The sequence below is a fragment of the Cynocephalus volans genome, chromosome 1 (assembly GCF_027409185.1).
Source record: "Cynocephalus volans isolate mCynVol1 chromosome 1, mCynVol1.pri, whole genome shotgun sequence".
NCBI classification, from domain to species: Eukaryota; Metazoa; Chordata; class Mammalia; order Dermoptera; family Cynocephalidae; genus Cynocephalus; species Cynocephalus volans.
This window is the reverse complement of record NC_084460.1, coordinates 276,418,378-276,440,981: the sequence shown is the minus strand read 5'-3', so window position 1 is coordinate 276,440,981 and position 22,604 is coordinate 276,418,378. Positions and strand designations below refer to the sequence as shown.

General features: G+C 35.1%; 1 protein-coding gene across 3 annotated transcripts in view; it reads left to right on the top strand.

Annotated features, from left to right (window-relative positions):
• Positions 1–22,604, top strand: part of ERBB4 (erb-b2 receptor tyrosine kinase 4) — a 1,081,647-nt gene that overhangs the window by 560,975 nt on the left and 498,068 nt on the right. For all 3 annotated transcript variants that reach the window (XM_063078433.1, XM_063078424.1, XM_063078415.1), the window contains exon 3: positions 11,706–11,892. In XM_063078433.1, coding sequence (XP_062934503.1) covers positions 11,706–11,892 — 187 coding nt within the window. The remainder of the gene's footprint in view (positions 1–11,705; positions 11,893–22,604) is intronic.

The following is a 22,604-nucleotide window of genomic DNA, read 5'->3' as shown; positions in this document are numbered from 1 at the left end:
CTTATTATCCTTATTCTACAGATGAGGAAATTGGGGCACAGAAAGGTTAAATAATTTAGTCAACATAATACTAAATGCTGGGATGAGAACTAAGCAGTGAATTAATTTGCTAGGGCTGTCATAGCAAAGTACCACAGACAGAGTAGCTTAAACAACATACATTTATGTCCTCATAGGTTAGAAATACGAGATCAAGATTTTAGCAGAGTTAGTTTTGTCTGAGGCTTCTCTCCTCAGCTTGTAGATAACTATCCATTCTCCCTGTGTCTTTACGTGATCTTCCCTCTGTACAGGTCTGTCCCCTAATTTCCTCTTCTTTTAAGGGCACCAATCATATTGGATTAAGGCCCACCCTAATGACCTTAATTTAATATAATTACCTCTTTAAAGACCCCATCTCCAAGTACAGTCACATTCTAAGGTACTGGGGGTGAGGATTGCAACATAAAAATTGGGGTGGGGGTCATAATTCAGCCAAATAACAGGCAGTCCGACTGAGTTCACACCCTTATGCACTATGTAGTACCAATTGCTTAATTAAACAATTTTAATATAAAATTTATGTGTTTGTCTGTTATTTACCATTACCAAATGACACAAAATATTTGCAAATATTTGCATAGTTGCACTAACAATATTAATGTGAGGAAATGGGTCATCTTTCATAGATTCAACTTGTGAGCATTTAGCAGGGATGTGTCCTGTTTTGCAGAAGAGGAAAGTAAGGGTAATTACTTGTGCAAGGTCAGTGAGTAATGGAGACAAGAGTCAAACCAAGATCTGTTGGAGTGTAGTACCAAAATTGAATCACTGGGCTGCATTGTCCTAACCATTTTTGTTCTCAATGGAGGACAAAACTTATCGCCATGAGTACAACTAAAAATTACATGCTTTGATTCATGTGTAGCCTTAGTTGAATGAAAGTGCTGACAACTAATAATTTCTTCTTGATTTAAGTTCTATCTATGTTTAAACAAAGTTTAATTCAAAGGTTTTCAAATATTCTTACTCCCTTCACATTTATGCAGTGTATCTAATTTCAGTTTAAATTCTGTTCCCCAAATCCTTGGAGCTTAATGTGTACATATGATAGGAAAAAAACGAAATTCAATACTATATGTACAAATTTATAAAAGATCATTAAAATGTCAATTTAGAATTCAGTTTTTAAAATGTAAGCCTTCTTGTATAAATACATAGAGAAGAAACACTTATCTCTCTATTTTTTTTAGAGATAATGGAATTTTCAATGCTATAAATTTTTTTTCTGAAATAGGGACCCTTAAAATAGAGATTTGTATATGATTATGTAAATGGATCTAGAAAATTTCCCAACTTAATTTGTATAATCTGTTAAAAGAGAAATTTTAGACTGATTAAATTTAGCAGAATTTATTGACCAAAAAACAGTTCACAAATTGGGCAGCACTTAGAACCAGGAGAGGTTCAAAGAGATTTATCCAGTAGAGTGGGCAGGCAGTATTTATAGACAGAATAAGGAAGTGATTTACAGAAACACCTTGATTGGTTATAGCTCAGCATTTGCCTTATTTGGGCATGGTGTGACAAGGCATATACCTTATATGCACATGGCCTGATCAGTTGACAGTCTGTGATTGGCTGAGATTCAGTTATCTGTTACAAGAATGTACTTTTAGTTAGGTTGCAGTTTGTCTGCATACTAATTTAGGTTGCAGTTCGCTATGTATGAACTCAAACTATAGAGGTATCTTGAGGCTAAATTTAATTTAATTTAACAAACCTAACTCTAATGCAACAAGTCTATGATACAGGGCTATAGTCTAGATAAGGTCAAGAGATGAAAGACCAGCTGGGAATGTCCACCTGATGAGGTGCTATGAGGAACTCTCCAGCTAGCTCAGGGAAATATTGAGTACAAAGAAAAAGATGGTTACTTCCAGAGAGATGAGGTAAGTAGTCCTCTTTTCAATGGAACAAAAGGTATTCACTGCTAAGAAGTGAAGGGTTGAGAGCTATCTAAGTGGCCAGTGATGAATGAATAATCCATAGGTTTTTAGAAAATAGGGATTATAGCAGCAACAGCACCTGAGGGACTGTTGGTAATGGCTAAGAGTTGGCAGTTTTGCTGGGATGACTTGGATCAGATTTTCTTCCCCTTGAGTGTTATCTCATGCTGGGTATAACGAGCATGAATTCTACTCTACCACAGTCAGAAACATTACATTTCACATCACTCTGTTTTTTCCAAATCCAGTTGGTTCAGACTTTGAATTTCTGCTTGCCAAGGTGGATGGTTATCAAAGTTTTAAGGACAGTGGGAAAACTAAAAGTAGAATTCCAAAAGAAAACACAGTATCTCTGCAAGCGGTAGGATTATGTAATGTTTGATATATACTTATTAATTTTTTTGGGTAAACTTCCTAATATTATGTCATAATTAAGAATGTTCTCTGCTTTAGAAATTCCTGGATGTGCTGTGAGGGGCAAAGACATAAATTAATTTCCCAGGGAAACTTAATAGAAACTTACTGATAAAGGGGCTACAATTTGCTATTACATTTGTCACCATCAGAGAACACATAAATTTTGCAGTCATTACCAGTGGAGGAGATTTTCTACCCGCCTCCCTCACTTACCACCACCATAGTTCTCTGTTTCCGACTCTTCTCTGTGATGCTTTGGATTTATTTGAGTTCAAGTCTACTGACATAAGTAATTACTATTATATCTGCAGATGTCTTGACTGATGGAATGTGTTAGTATTATTTGTGGATCATATCTAATTGGGTATGAGTATATAAAACCCTGGTGTAAAATTTAGGAATTCAGAACTATTTTGACTTGTTACAGAAGCTTTTAACAAAAGTAAATAGGTATATTTTCAAAAAGATGCTTATATTAAAGAAAAATAACAAACATGGAAAACATGGGTTTGATGCATAATTTGAGTAGGAAAAAAAATGTAGGAAACAGGGTTTTACGTATTTAGCCAAGGATGCATAATTGCTTTTAATGTGCTTAAAATTGTTCCTAAACACTGATGAAATATTCAGGAGTTGTGAGGGACTACAATCACTTAAATCTTAAGGTAGATGAGGAAACATTTAAGGGACTATTTTCTATTGCCACTGAGGACCAAATTAGAGAAAATCAACCAAAAAAAAAGAGAAAAAAAGAATTTGTGTTAAATAAAATACAAAAAAATACTTGTTAAAAGAGTTGTAAAATGATCTGGAGGTAAAAAGATAACCCAGTGAACCAGTACAATCTCATCTAATCTTTGATTGAATGGCATTCATTAAAAATCCCTGGAGGTTTATAACTACAGAATTCACATTTTTCCTAAAATTTTATGGGAAATGGTTATAAAATTCTTGTCATTTAGAAAAATGACAAGAAAATTTTCCCCCTAGGTTTAGTGCTAATATGATATGGGAAGTTGATCCAATTTCTTTCATTTTCCATATCTTTTGATTTCCATCATCAAATGCCAAAACAAACAAACAAACAAAAAACCCAATTGTCACTTGGGTTAAAAGAGTTTCGAAGCATTTAAGGCTTTAATAATCTTCATTTGTTTTCACTCCTTGAAAAAAGCATCTGTAGAAGTGTGCATTGACAATGGAAATTAATCAGTTTTACTGAGCAGAAGCTTACTCCAAGAGGAGGACGATATGTCTGTAGGTGGGTATTCATTCTTCTGTTGACAAAATAGGTAGAGTTTCTGGGATTAAGCTGTTACTGAGCCAGAACCAGAGTCAGGGTTTTCTCTTTGCTGGGCCATTCTGATGATTTCTATTTGCTCCTGTAGTCCTTGGGCATGAATCATGATTGTGTTGTTCAAACAATGTTTTTTTATTAGCAGCAAGTTCATAAAATCATTATTCATGGAAAACAATATCTAAAAAGACCCTTAAGCATTGCTTTCCACATTTCAATTTCACTCCACTCAACAGGCATTTTTTAATGCCTGTTCTGTGCCAGGGTCTGTACTAAGGTCTATAATATATACAGAAAAAGTATAAGGAAACATTTCTGAAATTTAGGAATCAATTGCAAATTATCGAGGCAAGATGTAAACATACGAAAGTTACCTAACGGCGAGATTAAAAGCAACAGTTCTTATGTAATGATGTTATAATTATTTTATTTTCAACTCAGATTGTCCATATACAATTCAACTGCCTGGCTATTATCAGAGATAATATTTGCAATAGCTAGAATCTACTGAATATTTACTATTTGTCAGACACTTTTTTTTATGTATTCTAATCCTTACAACGGCGTTATAATAGAGACATTACTCTCTCTTTTTTAAGGATGAGTCTCAGTTGGGTTAAACAACTTGATCAAGGTCACAGAGCTGGTAAGAACAAAGGTAAAGTTTTGACCCCAGCTTTGCCAGACAGAAGAGCCCGCATTTTTTACATTATACTTTCCCATAAGTAAATCCATATGTTTAAAAGTTGTTTTTATTTTCATAAAGAGTTCTGAGAGTTAAAAATTAGCTACTCAAATCCATTCTGATTGCTGAAAGGAGAGGAACAATGGATAACTGACATGGTTGTGTGGTCTTATCAGACATGGTAATACAATTTACACTTTCAGATATCTCTTAAATTTTACCCAGACCTGCCAATATTAGCTCAAATCATCTCACTGACTCTTTTTCAGCATTAAGCAATCCTACCATTACTAAGTTGTTTCCTGTAATTTTATTTGCAATCAGTACACACTGTGGCTCATGTTCTGCAGTAATTTTTTCTGAAATGTTTAAAGATATTGTTCTCAGAAAGGTTTTAAGAGTATCTGAAAGAATGAGACTGTGAGTACCAGGAAACAGAAAACAGAGATGAAAATCAAGGCACAATATGTTGCTTTTAGATGTAAGATTTTACATTTATCATCTATAATTCTTTAAAAATTTTTTAGTTAGATTAACCCCTCTAGACATAAAAGGTTATAACAACAAATCTTGATTCAAGAAATTTGCTTTCATCATTTTTTCCTATATTAATTACATTATTTATCTGGATAGGAGAAAGAAATATAAGGGATAAGGTAAACAGGATCTTCATTATCATTCTCACCAATTAGTTCACTGTGGATCTACTTATGGGTGGCTTTAAAGGCTTGGACATATGTATTCTCAGCATTAGCATGTAATGATGTCCAGAGTTCACATAGCAAAAGGATATTTGTTAAGCTAACATTTAAGTTACATGTATTAGTCCACTTTCTATTGCTTGTAACAGAATACCAGAAACTGGGTAACTTAGAAAGAAACAAATTTTTTTTCATACAGTTTGCAGTCTGGGAAGTCCAAGGTCCAGGGAACATCTGCTGAGGGCCTTTTTTTTGGTGGTGGCTCTCTATAGCAACCCAGAGTATCACATGGTGAGAATGGCCTGAGCAAGAGAGCTAACCTCCTCACTTGCTCTCCTTTTAAAGCCATCAGAACCACACTCATTACTCCATGATAGAATCAATCCATTCGCAAGGGAACAGTCCTCACAATCAAATCACCTCTTAAAGGCCCCACTTGAAAATACCATAACTGGATTTCCCACCCTCTTTTCCTCCATTCCACGCTGTTACAATGGAGATTAAATTTTCAATGCATGAACTTTTGGGGGACACACTTGACCAATAGTATTCCACTGCTGGCCCCCAAAGTTTATGTTCTTTTCACAGGTAAATGCATTCATTTTATCCCCAAAGTCCTAACTTATATCAGCTGAAAAGTCCAAAGTCTCATCTGTGAACTCAAACAAGTTATCTACTGTCAAAATACAATTGTGGGAAAAGCATAGGGTGTATATTCCTATTCAAAAAGAGAGAGAGGCCAAAAGAAAGGGGTAACAGGTCCTAAGCGAGTTTGAAACCCAGCAAGAGAGGCATTAAATCTCCAAGCTGGGGAATAATCTCCCTTGACTCCATGTCTTGCATTCTCTGTTCACTGGTATAGGGGTTGGGCCTCCCAGTCTTTGCAGCAGTCTCACTCCTATGGCTTTCCTGGGATCAGCCCATGTTTCAGCTTTCTCACGCTCATTGCATGCTGGTAGCTCTACAATTCTGGGGTCTCCATGGCAGTCCCATGCCCATAGCTCCACTAGCTACAGCCCTTGTGGGGTTTCTCTGCTGCTACTCTGACTCCACATTTGCCCTCAGCAGTACTCTGTGAGGAATCTCTGTGATGACTATTCCTCTGTAACAAATCTGTTACTTTGTCCCCAGGCTTTTCCATACATCCCTGGAAGTGGGTGGAGGCTCCCATGCTTCCACAGCTGGCATTCTGTGGGCCTGCAGATTTAATACCATGTGGATGCCACCAAGGTTCCCAGCTTATGTCTTCCAAACCAGCAGATCCAGCAGCACCTGGGGCCAATTTAGCTACAACTGTGGCAGCTAGAGCAGCCAGAACAGCCAAGGTGCAGGGATCAACCAAAGTGTTGGGAGCAGCATCTCGAGGGAGGCCCTGGACAGTGAGCTGATGGAAGGTGCCTGAGGCATTTTCCCCAAAACCATATTGTCTCCCTAGGCCGCTGGGCCTGGGATGAAAGGGAGTCCTCAAAGATCTCTGAAATGCCTCCAGGGACTTTTTTTCACTCTCTTGATAATTCATTTGTTCTGTCTTGATATCCTCAACTGAATGGTCACTGGGCTGCACCCTTGGTTTTTTCTACTGAACATACTTTCTTAATCTTTTCATGGCCAGACTCAGAGTTTTCCAGTTTTTTACCCTTTGCTTCCCTTTTAATTATAAATTTTGGCTTTATGTCATGCCTTTTCTGCCATAACTGAGCATAGGCTGTTAGAAGTAGCCACGTAGCTGCCTGAATGCTTGGCTGCTTAGAAATTTCTTTTGCCAAATACCCTGGTTCATAACTTTTAAGTTCCACATTCTATAAAACCCTTGGGCATGAACAGAATGCAGCCAAATTCTTTGCAACTGTGTAACAAGAGTAACTTCCCTCCAGTTTCCAATAAGCTCTTCCTCATTTCCATTTAAGGCCTCCTCACAATGGCCTTTACTGTCCATATTTCTATCAGCATTCTGATCACTACCATTTAACCAGTCTCTAAGACCTTCCAAACTTTCCATGGTTTTTTTGTCTTCTAAGCTCTTTCCAGAATTTAGGCTTTCTCTAGCCTTTTCCTCCAAATCTTTCCAGCCTCTGCCCAACACGCAGTTCCAAAGCCACTTCCACATGGTATTTGTTATTAGCAACACCCCTCTTCTCTGTACCAGTTTTCTGTTTTAGTGTTCTCCAGAGAGACAGAATCAATAAAATACGTATGAGAACACATGCGAGGGGATTTATTGGGGGAATTGGCTCATGCGACTTTGAATGCTGAGGAGTCCCACAAAAGCCATCTTCAAACTGGAAGCCAGTAGCATGGCTCAGTCCAAGTCCAGAAACCTCAGAAGCAGCAAAGCCAGTGGTGTGATTCTCAGTTTGAGGCCAAAGATCTGAGAGCCTAGAGGTGCCGCTGGTGTAAGTCCTGGAGCCCAAAAGCTGAAGAGTCTCGTCTCGATGTCCATGGATAGGAAAGAAGAGTGTTCCCATCTGCAGCAGATAGAGCAAAAGATTTGCCTTTTCCCGTTTTTATTCTCTCCGGGCCTCCAACGGATTGGACAGTGCCCATCCATATTGAGGCCGGATCTTTCCCATCTAGTCCACCCAGGCCTGCATGCTAAACTCTTCTAGAAACACCCTCATAGACACATCCAAAAAGATTGTTTTACCAGGTTTCTAGGCATTTCTTAATCTAATCAAGTTGACACCTGAAATTAACCATCACATTATATGCTATTTTGCAAGACCATAGAGTAATAAACAGAATGGATAGTAAAAGTGACTCATTTTGGACACCGGAATCTCAGTTATAACAGCCAATATGTACAGTTCCAGAATCTCCACAAGGGAGTAGCTGTTGCTTTCAATCTGACCCTCTGTGACGACAACAAAAGCATTTCTAAGAATATAATTTAATGCACAGTATGGAATGAGAAGTAGATACATTTTACAATACAATCTAGTTAAAATATAAATACATTACATAGTATGTGAATGCAAAGATATTCTTAGTTATATTTTACTTTTTCTTGTAGCTAAGGGCACTTGGAGCTTTCTCTTCTATATTAGTTGATCATTCTATATGTGTTGAACATAGTTCTTGGCTCATACCTATTACACATACTAGTGCCCTTATTATTTGTAGGTTATCTGCAAATTCTGCTAATGTGTGGTCCAAAATCCATGCCAAATGATATTTCTTTACCAATTAATAGCTAAAAAGATTTCTCTCTCTAATAAACACTGCAAAATTGCTAATAACATTGCTGTTTTTTGCTCATAAAACTCTTCTTTTGCCTGAATGTGCTTCATCTGTTTTCTCTACGAACACTATTAATGTGTTCCTCCATACTGGGATAAACCAATGTGTTTTCACAGTTTTTGATAAGAAAAGTCACTTCCTAAATAGGGTTGGAAGGTAATGGTTAGTCTGTTAGGAGGAATGATAGATGTTATGACATGTTCTAGACAAAATATTAATAGTACATCCTCCAAACTCAACATTTATTTTAGTGCTATCATTGTGACCCTGAACATTTAATAATAATTGTATACAAGTTAAAGGATAAATTGTTTTTTAAAATGAATGAATTTTACTTTTTAGAACATATGATGCCAGAGCAGGTTCATAATCTCTCTTCTAAGAACTTAAAGAAATAACTGTTCAACCATTGGAACAGTGGTTAAGGGAGGAATTGTAGAGCTCTAGAGCCACTCTCTTCCAGGCAGGTGTGATTGTTTGGTGTACAAAAAATGTATGCCACTACTGACCTTTCACTCCTCTTTTCTATTGTGCTAAGAATTCATCCCTTCACCCCAAGACACTCAGTGTCTCAAGAATGCCCATGGTGGCTTAGAGTTCCCAATCTGATCAACCTGATGCCAGACATGAGTAATTTCATACATCCCTTCCTCTTCATCTCCACCTTTGCTCTGTCAGGGTTGTACTCTTCTCGGTGAATGCTCGTTCTTAAGAATTGTGAGACCTGGGTTAAGAATGTAAACTGAGACCCACATATTTTATGTTTCATTACTTATTATAAACCAAACAGAGATTATTAAATAAAAGTATGTACTATCCTCCCACTTTGACAGGTATATCTTTATAATAACCTAGATGGCCAGGACAATGTGAGAATTTTTGGTTTCTTCAGGAATATGGTGACATAGAGAGTTCTGTCCTGTATTGTGAGAGGTCTTTCATGCAAATGAGTGGACACTTTAGCCCACATGTCCAGGGTCTGTATACTGTCCTCTTTCAAACATCTCATCTGGACCCTACCTGGATGGATGCATGCTGATGGCACAGTCTGCCATCTGGGGACAGAACTGGGAAGGATGATCTCACAGGCCCTGGAGGAGGGCTCAGGGTTATTTGGGAAGGGAATTTGGGATCCCAGAGTTTGTAGCCTGGACTAGAAGGGGGTAGTGCAGACTCCAGATGGAAGTTTCTCTTAATCTCCCAGACTTTGCTTGGTGGTGAATGACATGGCCAGAGAAGGGCCAGAGTGCTCAACAAATACTTGGTTTCTTAATTGGCATTGTTGTAGTCACATGGGACACATGTGAACAAATCAAAGAGCTTTACTTTGTAGAGCTGTATTCTGGAAAGGGGAGAGACAGACTGTAAATACTAATCGTGGTAAGTATATAAATTATATAGTATGTACTGTGGAAAACGTAAAAATTGGATCCAGGAAAGGTAGGAGGGCTACAGTGTTAATTAGGTCAATCAGTATTCTCAACTCAGAAGGCAAGATTTGAGCAAAACCTTGAAGGCAGTGAGTAAGTTAGTCAAGAAGATAACAAGAGGGAGAGAAACTCAGACTCTTAAGGGTATAGCAAATCCTCAGGGTAGAACCACATTTGGCATGTGGAAAGAAACACAAGGAGACCAGCATAACTGAAATTGAGTGAGCAAGGTAGAAAGTGGAAAAGGGAAGTCAGAAAGAAAACCAAACATATGAGAACCTTAAAAATTTAAATTGAAATTGAATTTTCATGTGTATCCACTTGAAATTTTTGTGTATCCACAGTCAGAAGGTAAAAAAGAAACAGTTAACACTCACTTTAATAATACATTTTCATCTAACTCAATTTATCTAAAATGTTATCATTTCAACATATAATCTTCAAAATTCAGAGTGTATTTTACGCTTACAGCACATCTCAATTCGTGCTAGCTACATTTCACTTGCTCAGTAGTCACATATGGCTAGTGGTACTGCACCAGACAGCACAAATACAGATTTGACTCGTTATTGAAAAGACTTTGTCTATTACTCTGAGTGACTTAGGAGCCGTTTCAGGGTTTTCGGCATTGAAATGTCATGATTTGAATTATGGTTTGAAAGGATCAGGGAAGAAATGAGGAGTAGACACAGGCAAACTTATTCCAGCAATCTAGATGAGGAATGACAGTGGATGACAGATGGGAACAATGGATGATGTTAGACGTGGTTAAATTTCTGATAATTTTGAAAGTAGAACAAATAGAATGGATCACATTGGGTGTGTTAGAAGCGAGTCAAAGATGACTTGTAAGATTTGGGCCTGGAAACTGGAAAGAATGGATTGACCTCAACTGAGAGGAGGAAGGCTGCTGGGGGGGTGGTGGGGAAAGATAGTTCATATTTTAGTAGGTGTGTCTGAAAAATGTATTGGACATACCAGCAATGATGTTCAATAGGTAGTTGGATATGAGTCTGGAGTTTAGGGGAGAGTGTAGAGATGAAAGTTTGGAGATCTTGAGCCTTGAAACTGGATAAAATCACCAAGGGAGTGAGAAAAGTTAAAGAAAAAAAAGTACCAAGGACTGAGCACTGGGGCTTCTAAAATTAAAAGATTTAAAATAACATGACATGGGTATTAACATAATACTAAATACTTCCATGTGTTTGTATTATGTTTAATCTTTAAGAAATTTGAATTCACACGTTCATAACTGTCATGATGATCTTGTCCATTTTACTAAAAAACTGTAAATGAAACAAATCCTTTTTTCTTCATGACATTGTTTTGCTTTAAAATGTCTTGCAAACCTTCAAATAATTAGCTCATCTTATAGATAACTAACTTTAAGCAGTAGACAATAAAAATTAAAAGTGTGGTTATAATGAATAAAGAGACAATAAACAGTTTTCAATACAGGTTTTTATTTGTGTGTTCCCCAGAGATATACAGGGGAAATGTTCTCTGATAAATGTACCACTAAATACCCACATAGCAGTTTCAAATCTGTCCCACAGTCCACAAACTAATACAGGTTTGTTTTACTTGTGATAAGCTTACCTATTTGCTCTTATATGTAAAGTTTGATTGATGGTTATGTGTCTTTACCTCATTAAACCTTTATTCCTTTAACTATATTCAAATCTCAGGTATGAAGAGTGTCTCATAAAACAAAATCCATTACTTTACTATAGCACATTCATGATTTTTTAAAATTAAAATGAAATTCTAACCCTTTGTGATCTTGTATTATCAAGCCAATTATTTAGAATATAACATAGAAATTAGTGTATTAAATTAAAAGCTGAAATTCAGTTAAATGATTCATTTTTACCTAAATGACTGCATATACATAGTGACAAGTTAACTTAAAATAATTTTTAACACAGGCAATTGTTTGTGTCTTTTCAGTCTATTCGAGAAGTCACAGGCTACGTGTTAGTGGCTCTTAATCAGTTTCGTTACCTGCCACTGGAGAATCTACGCATTATTCGTGGGACAAAACTTTATGAGGATCGATATGCTTTGGCAATATTTTTAAACTACAGAAAAGATGGAAACTTTGGACTTCAAGAACTTGGATTAAAGAACTTGACAGGTGAGAAAAATATCAAATAGCAAATATACTTTCGTTATCAATATCATGTGAGCACATATACATATGTGTATGCGTGGTTACTGTAGTATCTGTTGCATTGAGGAACACGTTAAAGTATTTAAATATCAGCTATTTATTTCTTTTATGGGAAGTGATGCCCTGTGATGCCTTGCTCTTATTTACAGATCTTGTAAGTGCAGTTTGAACTATACCATAACACTGTATCTTAGCTGAACAGAAGTTCACTCTAAGGAATTGCTCAGTGACTGAAAACTGAGATATGAAACAGGTTAAGACTGCTATGTTTTGTGGTCTCAGATGAACAATGGACCATATCATCAAATCTCTGCAATGACACCACAGCTGTCACTCTCATTAAAGCTTAGTAACACCCACGCCATTATATCTAGTCCCACTAATCTTTAGTTTTTTGCACAATCAACTTATTTTTGGAAAATATATCTAATTTATTCAGTTTTGATTTCTCTTACTCAGTAGCTCACCAAATGCCATCAGTAATTTTTTGTCAGTATGCATCAATAGCATCAAAGTCATGTTTTTCTCCCTAAGATTGAGGATACATGATGCTAGCCACCTAAAATTATTATCTTGCTACAAAAAAACACTTTATAGGAATGTGTTTTGCAAGCTGGTTCTTACAGTCCCACTGGTATCCTTTCAGTTCATATAGTTCATAGGCCATAGTTGAAGGTTTTTGTTGTAATATTTCTAATCATAGGTTTTGTCTTGTATATCTATAATTAAAATGTGATAATTAGTAATTAATTAGTAACAGTGGGATGAAGCTTGCAGTATTAATTTAATTTAAATTAATTTGATCTATATATTTTACACCCAAATATGCAGTGATTTTATACGTTTTGAGTCCACTCAGTGGCACTGTTCCTTGACATTAAAAAATTAAACATTTTAGATGTATTGCTTAAAATATTTCAGAAAAAATAGAATTAATATCTTCAGGTTATTAAGATTATTTGTTTCTTACTTTCACAGTGGATAGAAAATATGTAGTTTTAAGTTAGAAATAGTTTTATAGTTAGCCAGACATGTGAGATAAAATTGGAATATTTGAGGTACAGAAAGGAATACTGATGTTATTTATTTTGGACATGATTACTATATAATTAATGAAATAATGGTAAATGTAAATTGTTCAGAATTTATAGTTCCCTTCATCAACATTTTTACTTTTCTTTCTTTCAAAGATAGTTTTCTTACTAAAAAATGAGGGTTTTGACTAAAATGCTACTTACATGGAAATAATCATAGGAAAAAGACTGCTGGAAATGAAAGGGAAGTGAAAAATTAAATGATTGAAATTAGAAACCTAAAAATAATATAATCTGATTAAAACCTGCATAGAAAGCATTTGTTTTCTTCATGATTTTCCTCTAATTATAGTGAGGGAAAAAATGAATAAATTTCTTCTCAAACTTTTTACAGTACTTGAATCCTGTGATTATTTCATAGATGTGTTATTTGAAGAACCTTTCCATACAGAAAATTAGTTTTTCAAGAGTTCTTTTATTTATTTTCCTGTTTAACATTAGTACTACTAAAATGTTTTTTTAATTATTTAATCAAAATTATGCCACATTTAAACATGACATCTATCGAGTGAGCTCAGGCCATGCATTACTTACAATTGTAACAGTTAACTTTTGTCATACCAAAATATAACATTATCATTTCAAAAATGTTATTTCTTACTCTGCCAGAGAGCCTTATGACACTTTTTTGTGTAATAGAAATGGGTAATTAATAAATATTAGTAGAATAATTTGATTTTTTAGAAAAATATATATTTGTTCAAAACTTATTATTAATTTTTTAAAATATGAACTAAAGAATAAATAATAAAATGAACAATAAAATGAATGATGAAAAATTAGGGCAATTTGGACATTTTCCAAATACTCATTTATTAGTTTGTTGACAATTATAGACCAAACTTATTCTGTAAGAGAGATAATGTAGGATCATCGAACTTACTTTAGGTAATCTGATCTACAGTGTAACTCTACTTCTGAGCATCAGAAGTTGCACGGTAAGAATGACTGTGTTTATGTGCAGAACATGTGAGGAAGGACAGAGACACCTAACTTTACATGAAGAGGAATTTGGTATAAAATTTGCTCTGTAGTAATATCTTAAAAAGCTTGTTCTAGGTAACCTGATTAAAGTAACAAAATACAGTGCAATTTGCTTCAGATAAGATTGTTTTTGTGCTTTGGAAAGGTATTTGTTTTATATTGCTTGTTTATGTGTCATACAAAGTAAACTGATAATTTTTTTAAAAATTATGCATATTAAGTTCAGGGCCACAAGGCTGGCCCTAATTGTAGACTTACCTGGTATAATATGAGGGGAAATAGAAACTCTGCTGATTAGTCAAATACCTCACTGCTGAATGTACCATAGTGTATTAAGTTTTTAAGTTGGTTCCTAAAGTAACATCTTAAAGAAATATTTCTTAAAGAAATATCAGTTTCATCAAATTCTTTGGCGTCACCTGAGACCTACTGGAAGAGAAACTCCAGGGATGGAGCCCAGCAACATGTGTTTGAAGTATCCTACCAGTGATTTTGATGTTTACTAACCTTTGAGAGATACTATTTGGATTAATTAATGTTACCAAGAAATGGTAGCATAATGTCTAAGTAATCTCTTCACATTTATTTGATACAAATAATTTTAATTCATTTGTCATCTTGTGTAGAGAGGGGAAAGGATGGGACAGGAACAATAAGTTTTGATTGAATGAAAAGATATACACCCTAGGTTGGAGTGAGAATGAAAAGAGCAAATTGGGAGCCTGGATGAAATCATATGAGTATAAAATGGCTTAGAGATGAGGAAGATGCTGGGAATAAACTGTATCAAGGTTTGCTGTGTACCAACTTCTTGTAATGATAAACCACTGCAAGGACAATTATAATTCATGGTGAATTTTCTTCTTAAACAAAACTTTATTTTTAAGCCCTTTGAACAGATAAATAGCGAGCAGTATTGTGAGGATGGGAAGTATTCAATGTTAGAGCAAACAATTCTGAGATAAAGATTTTAGGGTTTTTTTTTGAGGGGTGTGTGTATGTATATATGTACACAAAAATATATATATATATATAAAATAAATATGTTTATTATACATACATATACATATACAGACATACACACATACACGCATGCGGGGTCTTCAAAAAGTTCACGGAAAGTTTCATTTTACCTTTTAATTCCATTTTTCCACGCATTTTTGAAGTACCCTATGTATATACCTTGTGTTTCTCCTGAAATCTTTTTTGCTGTTTGACATTAGAAGAGTATGCCTTTAGAATAGAATGTTTGCTTCCTACAAACTCTATCTTTGTGTAAAAGGTATATTCAGTTAACATGAGGACTGTCCTATATACTGGTTAATGGCAGGATGTCATTTAGACATACATAAATTAATTCTCACCATAAACATTCTTAATAGTTAGCTTGATGCTCACCCAAAGCTATTCCATGGACTACAGACGTTGCTACAGATCTTTCAATTTGGCTGTGCCCAAAGGCGAGGAACAGATTTAAACATACTTTCTGGTTAAACATAAAAGCTTGTTCTATTGCCGCCTCTCGTACTTCCCTGGTTTATTATAAGTGGGGTGAGGTAGCAGGGACAGAGGCAGGTCCCTGGACCAAGAACAGGCCACACAGTCTAAAAGGGAATGAGAACCTGTCCTGGAATCCTGTACATGTCCTGTTGGCACTGGCTCATCCTTTTTTGGCCAGGGGAGAAACCATACACCCTGATCCTCCCCATCTAATCATCTGATCTTGAAGCCTTTGGAAATGTCACTGTTGCATCAGAGGAGTACACAGCCGCAGGAGAATGCATCACTTCCCCTATGAGGGTCACTTGCACATGACTGGGGTTCTTATTATTCATTCCCAATAATGATGTCCTGCTGATATTTTTCCATCAGCTCCTTCTTAACCAAATATTCCAACTTCAATTTAACATTTAATATTATGTTTACAAGCTTAGTTGTATAAACTTCTACTGTTTTAGTCACTAGTCTGACTTGACTTTTAAAGGAATTTCATTATGTGAGGCATAAGAAAAAACTGTTATTTTTCACCTTCTATAATTCATAAAATCACCTCATCTGTTATAAAGGTGGATCATAATATACAATTTTATCTATACGTTATATTGTAGATATGAAGGAATCTTTGAGAAATACCCACGTTAATATCTATTTTAACTACTCATATCCCATTTATAATAGCTAGGTATGATAATCCAGGTACAAATTAACACACATATAGGTACATTTATTGCAACAATTTTCACCTTAAATATTTGAAGTTTTACTTTTTAAATTATGAGAATATCTATTTTGAATAGGTAAACTTTGAGGTAATATAAAAATACAATTTGTGTTTTCCAAAAATTAACTAAATACTCCATATTTTTAGATCAATGCATTCATGCATTTTTGCCTTTATTTAACATTTTATTGACATTGTAATTGTTTGGTTAGCCGTGTACTAGATCATCTTGATTAGATTATTATTCGAGGTGTTATATTAGTCCCTTTTCTGTTGCTTATAACAAAATACCTGAAACCGAGTAATTTGTAAAGAAATGAAATTTATTTCTTACAGTTTGGAGGCTAGGAAATCCAAGTCTAGGGAACACATCTGGTGAGGACCTTCTTTTTAGTGGTGACACCCTACAGAGTCCTGTGACAATCAGGGTATCAAATGGCGATAATGGCCTGCGCAAGAGAGCTAACCTTCTCACTTGCTCTCCATATAAAACCATCACAAACATGCTTGTGATAACTCATCACTTCATGAATGGATTAATCCATTCAAGAGGTTACAGTCCTCATGACTCGATCACCTCTCAAAGGTCCCACCTTTTAAATACCATAATTGGATTTTCAAACCTCTTAACACTGTTACAATGGAGATCAAGTTTCCAATACATGAATTTTGGGGGAATATATTTGACCCATAGCAGGTGTACAAAAAAAAATTTTAAACAAAAAGTAAAATACCAATGTTATTTTGGGGAGCCCTCAATAATAATGTAAAGGTATACTGTTTGCTGGATTGTAGACTAAAACTAAAATAGAATGCTTAGTCTAGGAGATACAACATCTGAGTGATATAAAATTTGAAGGATGTGACATCTGAACATTACACTTAAATGTCTGCCTTCATATATGCATAGGATATTAATTAAAGTAGTACATCAAAGTAATTCAGTTCCTTTTAATGTTTAAGTATCTTAAACCTCAATATTTAGTACTGCTCAAATAAACAACTTAATATTGAAATGGATGAGCCACTTGACACAATGTATGTCAAAGGGCATAGATGTAGAATCAGAAAAATCTTTGTTCAAATGCCTGATCCACCATTACAATCTGGGTGTCTCTCTGAGACTCAGACTCTTTATCTTGAAAATTGTGAAGAAAATTCTATCTCACAGTGTTGTTATAGGCATCAGAGAAATAAAGCAGGGAACTTGTCAAATACAGCATTATTACAGAGGATCCTTAGTTCTCCCTCCCTGTATTTGTTTTGTTTTTAGCTTTTCATTGTGTCAACACACTGACAAAACTACTGTACCTCTTTCTGCATATTCAAATAGATTCCTATTGTTTCACTGGCACTTTGGATGTGACCTGTTTAGACAAGAGGATGCTCCAAATTTCAGTGTCTCTTATGATAGTACTTTGAAACTACTTTGTGTATAAGATCCGTTTCTCTGTCAGTGAGAAGCCTGAGGCTTGACTTTTTCTACTCTCAGTGAGAGGTCTGTCTTCCCTACCTCACAGCACTTCTCTCCTGTCATCCAGTGTCCCATACCAAGCACTTCTTGCCCCAGACCTTCACTTCAGATATCCATCACCATGTTTCAGCCTTCATTGGGCCTAACATTTGTTCTCAACTTAGACAAGAGAAATATTCATTCTGAGTTGGTTTTTTTTTTCTTTCTTGCCACTAAAGTTGCTAAGCATTCTTTAACTACTCTGTAAAAAATCTTAGTAATGTTTGAGTGGGTTCAACCAGTCTAGTTCAGGGATTGTTGTTAAATGGAATGTTTGACAAAGGTACTACTAATATTTACATTAGAAGAGCTACTCAGCACATTGTGATATTTGCAGAAAAAAAAAAGATTCCAAGAATACTCCTAGCTTAAGGATAAATTACTTGAACAATGGTTAGATCAAACCTAATCTGTTGTAAGAATTGTATAAATCAGACTGAATCAGCGAAGGGAGTAGCACAATCTTATGAAGGATTCCATTTCTAGATCAAGTCCAAAATTTCCGGAAATTATATTCTAATCAATGTTTCTAAAGAATACTGTTGGCTTATCATGTCAGACAAGGTATTCTTCTATTGACTAGAAGAAAGAAATCCACAATTATGAATTATTTTCTGTAGATAAAACAGAAAAATATGTTTGAAAAGAGGGTATGTTATAATTATGGGATCAGAAAGTTATAATGGCCATTTTAGCAAATTTTTCTGGGATTTATCCTCAGCTTTAAAGAACTGATGAGCAAATGTATGGAACTGAATGAAGGCAAAATGAGAATGTCTCCTCCTGCTGTACTATGAATCAGATTGGAGACTGCTGATGGAGAAATATACCTGGGGGAGGGGGGCCGTGATTTCCAGGAAATAGAATAATCCCTCCTCCTCTGGCTAACAAGGTTTTAGTCATGACTGGTAAGATGATCTGCTCAGACCATAAAACACAACCCTCTTGATTTATGTCCCATTCAAGGATCCCATAGAGTCCCCACTCTTTGAAGGTCATTCTATTTAATTCCTATAGCATCCTTCAGAAAAAAATTGGGGGAAGCCTACCATTAATGGAGTCTCTCAGGGAAATTTCCTACTGGTACTCTAAGTTTCTGTGATTATTCTTTCTTGTTCTTAAGTTACACTAAGATTTGTCTTTGCCCTTCCCTGAGAGAAGCATTAGATTTGTCTGTTCCCTTCCCTAAGAGAGGAAGCATACATACTCTAAGAAAATTCATAAGGTCAACAGATCTCTTTATTAGAGTCCATTTATTGAGAAAGCATGCTTGTTTGCTTATGGCATTTAGAAAATGGAGGAGAATCTTTGCTCCTCAGGGTCCCAAATTGATTAGTTACCACAATGGGTCCATAACTTCACTCTGAGGAAAGCAGTAAATATATCAGAACATTCTCCTCCCTACCTCCTTCACCCCAGGCCAATAGCTTTGTCTGGCTTGTAGACACTGAATTGCAGAGAACTGACAAATTCTCCACATTTATTCCCAGTCACCAAGGGAGAAATAGCAACGCTGGGGCCAGAATCATTAGATCATTGCACATTCTGATTTGCTGCAGAGGACTGGAAACAGTATGAATAATATTTGGGAATAACCTAAATCTGTATTTTAGAGGGAATGAGTATGAAATCTTTGACAGGCCTCTATTGCAATAAAAATCACATAAAAGTATCATCTAGTTTAGTTAGATGAGGCAGACCCTAAAGCCCTCCGTTAGAACTCTGAAATGAGGCTTAGCTCAATATTGCTCTCTTTCAGTGTTTACCAAAAGCATGATAATTATAATGTCCCATATTGTTATGGATTTTTACACCTTATGAAATGCTTTCAGTTTCCCTTTCTCTCTTGGTTTCACACACAGCCCTATTATAATTTTAAATATAAGAAAACCAGGCCTAAGATCTTATGGCTAATGTGGTGCACCTTGTGCTAGAATGTACATCTAGTTCCCATTTCTTTGTATTATGCCAATCCTAAGAAATGTTTAAGACAAATTCTCCAGGCAAGACCACACTCAGTGAAATATTAAATTGGTTATAAAAGTAAACAATCCAAACTTGAGCAAAGGTCTTAAGGCTGTATTTTACAATTTTTTTTATTGTTGTACAATACTTGAATATATCATGAATGATAAGTTGACAAAATACAAGCAAACACACAAAACAACAATATCATAAGTACTGGATTTGATTTAATAGTAACAGATCTATTAATTCATTCTTTAGCTACTGCCATTCAACTACGGCTTTTTAAAAGTCAAGGTTACTAAAGTCTTAGTCATAACTCACAAACATTGATTAATAGATTCAATTCTTCTGGTAAAAGTTCAGGATTCTTTTGGAAAGTGATGTCAATTCAAATATTTATTAGCTTTGTTTTGTTCTAGTTGTGTATTCAAGACAATTGTGCTGAGATATGAGTTATTCCAAATTATCTCTACATACCTGTCTTCTCTGGGTAAATATTGTATTTCTGACAAATATTTACCCTCCAGCTGCAATGCGAAAGCATTGGGAAGAAAGTATCTTCTCCATTTGTTAGTCTGATGTTTGTAGTCAAGCATGTCAATGGGCTCAAGAGCCTCACTTTTAATCTGTTTTATCCTCTGTAGTGACACTGTTCATAGAATAGAGTAGCCGGTAGCCAAATGTGGCTACTGAGCACTTGAGGCTCGTGTGTGATTGAGAAAATGAATTTTAAATTTTATCTAATTTTAATGAATTTAAATTAAAATAGTGATATGTGGTTAGTGGTGATCATATTAGATAGTGCAGCACTAAAGGGACACTTGTTTTACTGAACTAATGCAGCAGGTGAGGACGCATAAGCAGAATAACATGGAGCATAGGCTCTGGATCTGGACTCCCTCAATTCAAAGCCTGTTCAGAGGCAAGTTATTCAACCTGCTAAGCCTCGGTTTCCTCATCTTCAAATGAGCATAATGAGAACCCTCAGTTGTAAGATGGTTATGAGAGTTGATTTATAAATTTCCAAATATAGCATTACAGGCAGTTCCTGAAATAAATATTATTCATTATTATTTGAAGAGAAGTATGCTTTCAGTAAAAAAAAAAAAAAAAAAAAAAAAACAGTCTATTTTTATAATCATTGAAAGCATGTTAAGCTTATGTCATCAAACTGTAAAATATAAAATGTGTCATTTACGATTTAGAACCTAACCATGTTTTGTATTTTGAATCAGTAGGATTTTGAAAGGCATGCATTGCTTCTAAGGGTGCTTTAAGCTGCTAGTTGCTATGACTTGAGTTTTATGTTGGTCAGAAATATGACTTTTTAAAAATGGAATTTTTACTTTCGCCTTCATTTTCTGCAGTATATGTATCTAGTTAAAAATAGGACCCAAAGTCTGTTTCTTAAATGGCTTTACTGAAAGAAGCAAGTTCTAGGAGATTATAATTATTACTATAACAGAGACTCTATTGTAAAAAAGCTGCTAAGAATTATTATTTCTTCCAGCCAGCACTGTAAAAAAGAATGAAATACTACCATTCTCAGAAACATGGGTGAACTCAAAGAAAATTATGTTAAATGAAATAAGCCAGGCACAGAAAGAGAAATACTGCATGTTCTCACTTATATGTGGGAGCTAATAAAAATAAATAAATGAATATACAAATATACAAACAAATAAATGGGAGGCAGGGAAAGACAACAATCACAATAATTCCTTGAACTTGTTAAAATAAGTGAACAGATATGATGTTGATGGGGATGTGAAGGAGGAGAGAGAGGGAGGAAAGAGGAATTGGTAAAGGGCCATGAAAATCAGCATTGTGTATTGAAAAATTAAAAAATTAAAAATAAAAATTAAAAAAAACATTTCTGGCTGACACTGCCCATATCTTTAGAATTCCTTAGTTCATGTTGAAAGCTTTTCATAACATAACATTTATTTAATAACAAATAATGTGACACAAAAGAAGACCCTCTATAAAATGTTTTAAGTAAATATCTACCCTACTTCATCCAATCTAAGTCACCATCAGTTTTAAGAAATAATTTTTTTGTTGTTGGTTGTAGACCACACAAAAAAGATAAAAAATATAAGTCCCAACATATTTGTGAAAGATTGTAAGATAAATCGGGATTTCAAAGATATAAAATATCAAAAATGTATGTGTTTTATTTTTTTTTAATTTTTATTTTTTAAAAAGATGACCGGTAAAGGGATCTTAACCCTGGACTTGGTGTTATCAGCACCACACTCTCCCGAGTGAGCCACAGGCCGGCCCCAAAATGTATGTGTTTTAGAATTGATACAATATAGTAATATGTAAGGGAATAGAGGTTCATCAAACCTCTTATTATTTTCCTAAAGTCATAGCATAATACCCGATATTGTAATGGTGAAATTGTGTACTGTGGAAAAATTTGCAATAAAAATGGCCAGTATTTCATAAATGATGAATGGAATTTTCTATTTATCTATATCTATCAGAGAATAGATAAACGAGAAGTTGCATGGCCCAACACTTTTTGATCTGATAAATGTTACCAACAAGTGAATTTTAATTGTTTCCTTCCTCTGAGATTTAGCTGATTTATTGATTACTGGCAAAAGAGATGAAAATATAGTTCAAAGGTAGAAAAAAAATCACTTATTCTAGGAATTTCCCTTAAACTTTGCTCTCAGTAATACGTCAGCTGGATCCAAGGACCTGTTACTGGGTATCAGAGTTCAAAGAGGATCTATTTTCTTTACCAGTCTACCTGGAAGTTCAAGACAACACTTCTCTCTGTTACTTTAGCTCTCGCATTTTCCCTTTTTCCCCTTTAATACTTTGTGATTTATCTGTACAATATATTTTATGTCTTCTGCTACAATTTTATTGTAAGCCTAGT